The sequence below is a fragment of the Trachymyrmex cornetzi genome, unplaced genomic scaffold (genome assembly GCF_001594075.2).
Source record: "Trachymyrmex cornetzi isolate Tcor2-1 unplaced genomic scaffold, Tcor1.1 scaffold1403, whole genome shotgun sequence".
In the NCBI taxonomy this organism is placed as follows: domain Eukaryota; kingdom Metazoa; phylum Arthropoda; class Insecta; order Hymenoptera; family Formicidae; genus Trachymyrmex; species Trachymyrmex cornetzi.
Genome location: NW_017295987.1, coordinates 30,141 through 40,086, shown reverse-complemented (window position 1 = coordinate 40,086; position 9,946 = coordinate 30,141). Strand labels below are relative to the sequence as shown.

Genomic DNA, 9,946 nt, shown 5'->3' with positions numbered 1-9,946 from the left:
AATTTGTCTTTGAAATGACCTCTATGGTCAACTGTGACCCATAACATGAAAGTTCATCTGGACGTAAAATTTTGCGCTCTTTCAAAATCCGGGATCAAAAATATGTGGGTTTCTATTTGAAAATTGAAAGTAGACCTTCAAATAACCTTGAAAATGAAGGTCAAGGTCATTGTCAAGGTCATAGTTCAATCAGCCCCTTCATATCCAACAATTTTTGTTTTAAACACTTTTTTATTTAATCGCGATGTTTCGAGTTATTTGGCTGCCTAAGTTAAAATGGGTCACCCTGTATAGTCGCTGATACTATTTGGTTTTCTGAGTGTAATTATATTTGCAGGATACGCTGAACCGTGCACAAAAAATCAGGAGTGCTCGCACATCGAAGGTAATATCTGCACTGACAACAAAACATGCGGATGCGCGGCTGAAACAGTATTGAACACCAATGGCACGAAGTGTTTGACGGCCGCCAAAAAGATCCAGGACGAATGTACGGAGTTGGTACAGTGCACGTTCGAGTTCACGGCTTGCGTCGACAACGTGTGTCAGTGCAAGGAAGATTTTCATTACGAACGCGAAATGACGAGGTGTTTCCCCAACAAAGGTATCCGCAAGTTTTCAGCTAGCAGTTTCCCTGTCGAATCGTAGTAATAGATTTTTTAAAATCTACAGTGAATGCAAAAGTATTCGTACAGGGGAAATTTTTATACCAAAAATTTTAATTTGAAAAAAATAAGCATTAATTAGCAATTTATTAAAAATGAATACAGTCTATGTTAATATAATTAAAAATATCGCGAAAATAACTGTGTTTATGATTTTAGAAGCTACATTTCTCGATTGTACGAATACTTTTTGTGCATCCAAATAATACAACTTTTCGTTTTCATTTCCTAGTAAATATTAACTGAAAGTAACATAACATTAATATTGTAATTTTAGAGGAAGGTCACCGATACCGATATACCACTTTGTTTTTAGACAATATTTCTTAAACAAAAGGTAAAAATACAATTTCAAAAACATAAATACGAAGTAAAAAGTGTCTTCTATCAGATAGTATAAGCAATTTTTGTAATACTGTTTGCAATTTTGCAATAATTAAGTTTTTCATAAGTTATGCAAAAATGAGCGTTTGACAAAATGGGCTGCAAAACTGACATCCCTTGTAGAAAAGTACTACTGAGCACTAGGAGTATTTTGAGGCACTACTATACTACAGCACTACTGTAGTAGCGCAGAAGTGTTTAGTAATACTGAGTGCTAAGATCTTCTATATATCCACGTTTCGGCGAGATACAAAATGCAGGAACCGAGTATGCATCACAGAAACTAGTTATTAATAATTCTATTTAAAAAAAAGCACTTTCAGAGCCTCTACGAGCACACTCTGATCAAGCTAAGAGTAAGTGATGGATTTCATTTACATATGTCTATTTATAGGGATCCGCGTCATTTTCTCCTTACGGAAAACGAATCCATCTTGCGGCGGTACTGCGTATTACACCGCTTGCTTGGCGGCGTTTATAGCGTACATATACTCTGCAAGCGGCATAATACGCAGTATGGATATCGCCGCAAGATGGACTCGTTTTCCGTAAGGAGAAAATAACGCGGATCCCTATAAATAGACATATGTAAATTAAATCTGAAAGTGCTTTTTTTAAAATAAAGTTAATAGTTAGTTTCTGTGATGCATATTCATTTCCTGCATTGTGTATCTTGCCGAAACACAGTTATATAGAAGATCTTAGCACTACTCAGCATTACTGAACACTTCTGCGCTACTACAGTAGTGCTGTAGTACAGTAGTGCCTCAAAATACTCCTAGTGCTCAGTAGTACTTTTCTACAAAGATAGTAGGCAATATATATATAATACCAACATTCCTATTCTATAAATAAAGATATATCCTATTTTGTAAAGAAAACTAATTTATGAAACTATAAACATTTAAAATAACATAATATTATCAATAATACAGTCACTATTATTTTAATTACGCAATTTGCAAAAGAACACCGTAAGAATTTTTTTCTCGGATTCATAGAATTGGTTTTTAGCTGATTTTGTATAGAAATAAGCCACAAATATATGAATTATGAGTTTGTATTTCTTTAATTAGCTAAACAGATCATGATTTTATTAATATTAATAAAGTGCAATAGTTAGTTTCTGAGAAATAAGGGGGTATCACTTTACGAGATCTATGTCAGTATTGGCGACTTTCCTCTACACTTATAATAACAATATAAATGTAATATAACATATATGTTACATAACAGTTACATTGTCGAGTGTGAAATTATAAATGATGTTACGTTATTTTTAGTCGATGTGTTTATTGGATTATTATTAAAATATTATATTTTAATTGTTACACTTTTTTCAGATAAAATAATTTTAAGAAATATTCCAAGTAACAAGCTAACACATTATTTGTCGTCAAAATAATATTTTGATGTCAAAATGACGACAAATAATATCTGCTTGTCGGGATACAATATATTTTAGTCATAATTAATAAATTCTTAATTAATGTTTATTTTTTAAAAATAAGATGTTTTTACAAGATATCTCCTCTGTACCCCTTTGTATTCAATGTATTTCACAGCGAGTGTTACCATCGGGAGAAGGAAGCGTGTTAAAGTACTACGTGTTAAAGAATTATAAAATTAATCATTGTTATTGTTTTGCAGCAATCGGTAACGAGTGTGTGAACAATTATGAATGCTACCAGGCCGAAGATTACAAGAACGATCCGCCAATCAAATCTATGATGTGTGATTCAAATATATGCACATGTGCCGATAATTACATCTTGAATGTAGAAGACAAATGCGTAAGCAAAAGCGCTAGTAAGCAAAAATGATTTAACCTTATGTAAAACAAGGAAATTAACAATTTTTTACTTGAAAGATGACGTTTTGATTTTTTTCTGCTTGGAAAATTCTTGCTTAACGCAACTTTCGTTTACAGGCTCATCTTTTATGGTGTCCTTGTCGATACTGGTTTGTGTGATATCACTGACTGTACTTTCGTGAGACACAAATTACCAGTTCTCTAAAGATGTTGTTGAACAACGTATAAGTTAAGTTGAGTTCATGGAGTTGGATTTCTGATAATCATAAATATAATATTGTGCAAGCGCCAGAGAAACTTAATCTCAAGAAGAAAGAAACATAAGTAGGACCACTGTAGCTGAAGAAGCAATCTCGGTTTATTCGCAGATTATAATTATTCATGCTAATATTTGCGAGAACTTTTCTTCAGGACTTTTCTCTAAATTCTTCACGAGCGATAAAAATATTATATTAATGTACACCGATCTAATCAAGCGATGTCTCTCAAAAAGATGCGTGCAATTCCATGAATTCCTATGTACATATGTGATACTGTCATGGTAACAGTTCGAGAGTGAAAAAGAGAAGCAGGAAACGCAAAGAACGAAATGAATGGCACTGCTCAAGCTTCAATAATAGATTACAGCTTTATTACGTATATAGATTTTGATGATTGTACTTGCGATTACTCCGTAATGTATTTAAAAAATATGGTAACATATTTACATGATATACAATGTCGAAATACGCATAATAGCAATATCTTTTGAAGCGTAATGTAAAAATTGACCGTATTGGTCACTTTTATTTTCGTCGTTAATCACCAAGTTTGTAATGTATTTTCCATAACAGTTGCGTAAAATCCGAGGGGAAAAAACGGCGTGAAAACGAAACATTATCAAATGCCGTTGTAATTACGCAGCAAAACATTCGCGACGAAGGTGAAGACTTAAACTAGACGCATCAACATATTTAAAGCCTTCCACTCGCGTGCGTTTAATTAACGCGGTTATTAATATGCGGATTCTGATGTCTCATAGCGTTACTGTTTCTTAGAATGATGCCAGCTGAATAGAATTCGTATGAGCGCAAAAGAAAACACTTACAATTAGTAAGTTGTTTGAAATCCTTATTTTTTTCATGTGCTTCTTCTTTTTAGAGAATCAGGCCACAAGAATATATGATATTCAAATAACTATTTGTTTCACGCTTTATAATAAGGTTGTTTAGTTAAAAATAAGAAAAAATTAACAATAACATCGTTTCTTTCTTTTCAAATTTATTATTTCAATTTATAAAGTACCTGTATATATTATAATTTACAAGTATCTGTGGCGCGGTTCTAAAAGTGCAAATGTCAAATTTTCAAAGCGCATATTGTACATACACATTTTGAATATTGTATAAAAATTTTATATTTTATGTACATAAATAATATAGAGATAGCTTTGAAATTTTGATCTTGCCTTTTCAGAATCAAAATTAACGTTAAACTTCAGCATTCCTTTGCGTTTATCTATAGTTAGTATCGATATCCTGTCGTACTATTTTAATGAAAATAATTTCAATGAAATTCACTGAATTTTCAGTAACTGTCAGTAAATATTTTATTACAAAACTACATATACATGATACAATATTTTATACATTATTACATAGCAATATTATAAAACTCGCATGCGATTTCTTAAATATATTTTTCATACAAATCAAACGATTATATAAAACATACGGCTTCTTAAATATATTTCTTATACAAACGAAATAATTTTGTCTGTCTTTTATATTCATATAAATCTCTTGTTCGAATTTTACTTTTCTTAATTGTTTAAATAAATAGGTAATATTGTTGAACATGTCTTATATACAGGGTGTCCCGACCTTTTTTGCCAATCACTTTTGTGTAGATAGAGCGGACTAAACTGAGTCGAAAAGTCCTCTACTACATTTTGTAATTTTCGCAATAGTTAACAAGATATTAATTACTAAAAATTGCAAAATATTGGTCTTGAATAATTTTTTATTCAAATACTATCAATTTTACAGAAAAACTACAAGAGACAAAAATTATCAATTTTCGGTAAGTGTTAAGAAAAGGGGAGCCACCTCCGATGATCTTGACCTTGACATATGTTGTCAAGGTCGTGACCCCGAGTGACTCCACCAGATTTTAGGCGGTGGTCGCTGTCCGTTAAAAAGTTATGAACAAAAAATGTTAGGATTAGGTTATTAAATTCCCACGTATATTCCCAAGGGTATATAATAACCTAACTCTAACCTAACTCTAACATTTTTTGTTTATAACTTTTTAAGGGGATGCTGGAGTCTTCTTTTTTACCGATAAAGCAAGCGTTTATGTTCCTTGCGCGGTTCTTCGAATTAGTTGCACAGAATAAAAATTCCTTCTCCACGATTGAAGTATCCGTGCTAATGTACCTGCTCCTGGTGTATTTTGTGTCCAAAACTGGAAAAAATAATAAATTACAGATTCCTGTATCCATGTGCTATCAGCTCACCAAACATTACTTCGTGAAAAAATTATATGCACGTTATATGCTCGAAATTAGGGCAGGAGCACATGTAGAATAAATAGACGATTACAGTCGTATCTTTAGAATTAAGTTTTGACGCCTAAATAAAAAGATTAGCGCAAGGAACGAAATTGTGTGTCTAGCGCGTGAGAAATCGACGATGTATGACTGTTTAGCCATGAAACCGAGCAGTATTTTAGTTGATCTCTTTCTAAGAGATGCGTTGCAATATGTTAGATAAGGACAGATGAATGCGTTTGAGTGAGACACAACGATATATAATAAGTATAAGAAATGAATGAAAGATGTCACTATTGTCGAATTTGGAATTTAAAAAAGTCTGTACTATCGACCTTGATTAACTTCGACCGTCACTCCAGGATCCCCTTAACGGACAGCGACCGCCACCTAAAATCTGGTGGAGGTCACTCAGGGTCAACATATGTCAGGGTCTAGATCATTGGAGATGGCTCCCCTTTTCTTAATACTTACCTAATTTTCTTCTCATAAAGTTCTGAGAATTTTTTCAGAATTTTTTAATACCGTATTTTCTCATGTTGGTAAAAATAAGAAAATGCAGTACTAAAAAGTTGATAAAAAATTCTGAAAAAATTCTCAGAACTTTATAAGAAGAAAATAAATGATTTTTGTCTCTTGCAGTTTTTCTGTAAAGTTGATAGTATTTGAGTAAAAAATTATTCAAGACCAATATTTTGCAATATTTAGTAATTAATATCTTATTAACTATTGCGAAAATTGCAAAATGGTAGAGGACTTTTCGACTCAGTTTAGTCCGCTCTATCTACACAAAAGTGATTGGCAAAAAAGGTGGGGACACTCTGCAAATATACTGTAGAATACGATAATTAATAGTACAATTATACGATTTCGTCTCTTTAATATTTCCATTATTGTTACGATAAAATACATATATAATACCTAGATAGCACACAATATCTATAGAACGTCTACGAATATTCTATGAATATTTGTACATTTTTAAAACATTCTATGAATGTTTTAAGAAATTCTGTGCTGTATGAAAATACATATAGTAAAATATTTTATTACAAAACCATACACATAATATAGTACATTTTATTGTTATACTGTGATAATATCACATAACATGTTTCTTAAATATATTTCTTAAATGACGATTCTGTTTTTTTGATATAAATGTATATCCAGACAACACAATGTTTTAAAAACATTAAAAACATACAGTTTAGATTATAGTATCGGATATCTTTAAGATGTTCAAGATATTTAGTATTACTTTCCTGAGTATCTTACAAACGTTAATTTTAAGTACAAAATTGGATCTATTTAAAACAAATGAGCGAATTTAAGCAGCTATCATTTACTCGTCAAGCAATTAAATGACAGACTTCGCACGATTTGAGTATCTGGATTTTTGAATTTTTGGATTTAGGAATTTTATCGAAAATACTTCTTTTTCACCAAGATTGTCGACGTCGAAGACAAATCATTCGAAGGAATGGCGGGAGGGTCGAGGAGGCCTCCAGTGAGGGAACATTGTACTGTCAATCGCGCTTTGCTTCACTATATGGAGTGCAGTCGCCGGCGTACACTGCCATCGCGAGCATTCCGTTGACGTGAGTTGTAACATTTATGTGTAACACAGAATATCATAATCCTGAAAAAAAATATCGAGAAATACCGTGCGGATATTGCGTATCAATAAGAAAACACAAGGTGCAATATCGAAAAAGATGATAAGATATAGAAAAATGTGATAATAATTAGTACAATAAAAATATATGCCTAAAAACTAAAAATCAATTTGTGAGTGTAAAAATCAAACGGAATATCAAGTTATAACGAAATTAAATAAAAAATTCGAGAGCTATTGTGAATATTACGTGCTGATGAGAAAATGTAAGTATATATAATATTGTTAGAGAACTACGATAAAAATGTATGAAAGAGGATTTATTCTTTAGAAAAACAATTAATATAACAGAAATATACTTGAGTAATAAAAAAATATGAAATTGTATCAAAATCAAATAAAAGAATCGAGAGACATCTCATGGATATTATATGTGATTAGAAAAAGCAGATTTAATATTGTGGAGGAAATGTGATAGAAAAATCTCGAAAAAGATATAATTAAAAAAGCAATTAACATAATGAAAATATTTAAGAAATATTAAAAATCTTATTGCAAGTGTAAACATTGAACCGAATGTCATAAGCCATAATAACTTTGAAGACAAATATTTAGTGATTAACATAACATTGTATAATTTTAAGAAAATCTACACGGAGAGAATTTTCTTTTAAAATTTACCCTGAAAATATGACAGTCGTGGGACAACATTGTATTTCGAAGATTTTTACCATGCACTTCAGTAAAATTGATCAAACTTATTTTAAACTTTATTGTAGTTTTATTAATGAATGAGAGGGATTTATGTTAAAATTCTTCAAAATACAATGTTGTCCCACGACTGTCATGTTTTCAAGGTAAATTCTAAGAAAAAATTCTCTCCGTGTATTACCGTCTTTTTTCCAAAACTGAATTGTAGACTATTTTTAGAAGATGAGTGGAAAAGTAAAAAAGCGACTAAAATAGCTAAATCACTTGGATTAGTAATAAAAAAAAATAATTAAATGTAAGCTATAATATTTTAAACAAAAAGTTTTTCTTTAATGCTTTTTATATCTTGTAAAAATATTTTTGACAGAACTTTTAAATATTTTGATTATTTTTCATTTTATTACACAACAATGAGTAAAGTAATAAAAATATATTAATAATAAACAGAAGTATATTAATAATAAACAGAAGTAAAACTTCGTAGAAACTCTCGAAATAAAAAAACACAAATCTTCAGGCAAATGAGTGTAATTGCAGTAATTAAAGCTTAATCTTACTATTTTTATGTATGTTCTTTATATACATAAGATTCGTACATTTCGACTCGGTTTAGAGCCTTCTTCAGCGAATAAGAATTTATATATTATATAATATATAATATTAATAACAGAAACTTCTCTTTTTCCAATATGTACAGCCAGTAAAGATTTACAGATTCAAGGTATCATAATTCCGTAAAATTATGAATTTGATTAAATTCTGCAACGTGTGTAATTGTGAATTGAGAAATCTGGGACTGTAAGTATATATCCAATTAATATAAATGTAAACTGACTAATATGACTTACCACGTAAGAGAGAAGAGCGTTTTACAAAGAAACGGAAACTTCATAAAAATGTGAAATTGAAATTACGTCAAACATTTTATATAACATATGTGATTCGTTCGAATGTATAAGAGATAGTGTACCTGATGAATATAAAAATTTGTAATTGAGCTTCAAATTATATTTATTCAAAATTTTCACATAAAAAAATGTAATCATATATTCATTCAAATTTTGGGTTAAAAAAAAATATTTATTCACAAAAAAACTATGAATATTTAACGAGTATTCATATTCATTCAAACAAAATGTAAACTGAAAAAGAAAGCTCTAATAAGCAATCGTTACCCCTTAACTATAACCGGCACTGTGATGACTTTAAGTAAAAAAAAATTAATTTTATTTATTTTTTTTGTCATTGTAATATTCAGATTTTATGAAGGAAACTTAGAAATTTTGAAAAATATTTTGGAAAGCAATACATTTTTTATTTATAAATATCTATTTGATAGAGCGCCATACATATTCCAATATAATTCCTGTTACATCACAGTAATGTTATAAACATTTTATAAGATATCTTGGGCAGGTCCTTCATTATGGTCTGTGGCCATTAAATTCCGAGATATATTATTTATTCCCAATAAAAATGTCTTTTTGTTTAACCTATAGGTATACGCATTTTGTACAGGATCGGATAGATTGTGAATTAAGCACACGGTGTAATCGTAGCCATTGATTTTATAGATTTGTTTTTTCTTGCAGGCTTGCAAGCTTTGTGCGGATAATACAGAGTAAAAGTGAATACAAAACGAAAATATTTGTAATCATATTCAAAAAATATTCATTTAAATGGAATGAAAAAGTATTTATTTATTTCTTGACGAATAATAAATAAGTGTATTCGAATGAATATTTTTATTCATTTTTTATTTATTTATTCGAATATTAGGTATATTCACCACACACAGACACACTAATAAGAGACACTAAATCTTTATATATACAAGTAGAAAGCGTCAGGGACAGGGACAAATACACAAATAAGTATACCTACATATACGTCATAACGTCGTGTAGAAAAAATATAACACATATAATAAACAATGATCATTTCTGTATATGTATATTATTTAAAATTGAAGAAAAATAGGTCTAATATCGTAGGAGAAATACAATAGAAAAGTATCGAAAACATTTTTAAGCAATTAATATAATAAAAATTCTTGAAAAAAAAAAATCTTATTGTGAAAAGAAAGAATCGAGAAGTATTGTATAAATACGTAATAAGGAAAAATAGATTTAATACTATAGAAGAAACGCGATAGAAAAATATCAAAGAGAATAGTTTTAATAAATCAATTATAAAAATACTTGAGAAATATAAAATTATTTTGC

At 30.0% G+C, this 9,946-nt stretch overlaps 2 protein-coding genes across 5 annotated transcripts in view; both read left to right on the top strand.

Annotated features, from left to right (window-relative positions):
* Positions 1 to 4,047, top strand: part of LOC108771176 (uncharacterized) — a 10,703-nt gene extending 6,656 nt beyond the window's left edge. For 2 of the 3 annotated variants that reach the window (XM_018523105.1, XM_018523108.1), the window contains 3 exons: positions 338 to 604; positions 2,700 to 2,858; positions 2,980 to 4,047. In XM_018523105.1, coding sequence (XP_018378607.1) covers positions 338 to 604; positions 2,700 to 2,858; positions 2,980 to 3,044 — 491 coding nt within the window. In that variant the 3' untranslated portion in view covers positions 3,045 to 4,047. Of the gene's footprint in view, positions 1 to 337; positions 605 to 2,699; positions 2,859 to 2,975 lie in introns of all 3 variants that reach the window. The other variant, XM_018523106.1, reaches the window with a different exon arrangement.
* A 2,902-nt stretch (positions 4,048 to 6,949) lies between these two features.
* The window catches only part of LOC108771171 (tenascin), a 13,510-nt gene continuing 10,513 nt past the window's right edge, over positions 6,950 to 9,946 (top strand). For both annotated transcript variants that reach the window (XM_018523100.1, XM_018523099.1), the window contains exon 1: positions 6,950 to 7,276. The gene's annotated coding sequence lies outside the window, so the exon portion shown is untranslated. The remainder of the gene's footprint in view (positions 7,277 to 9,946) is intronic.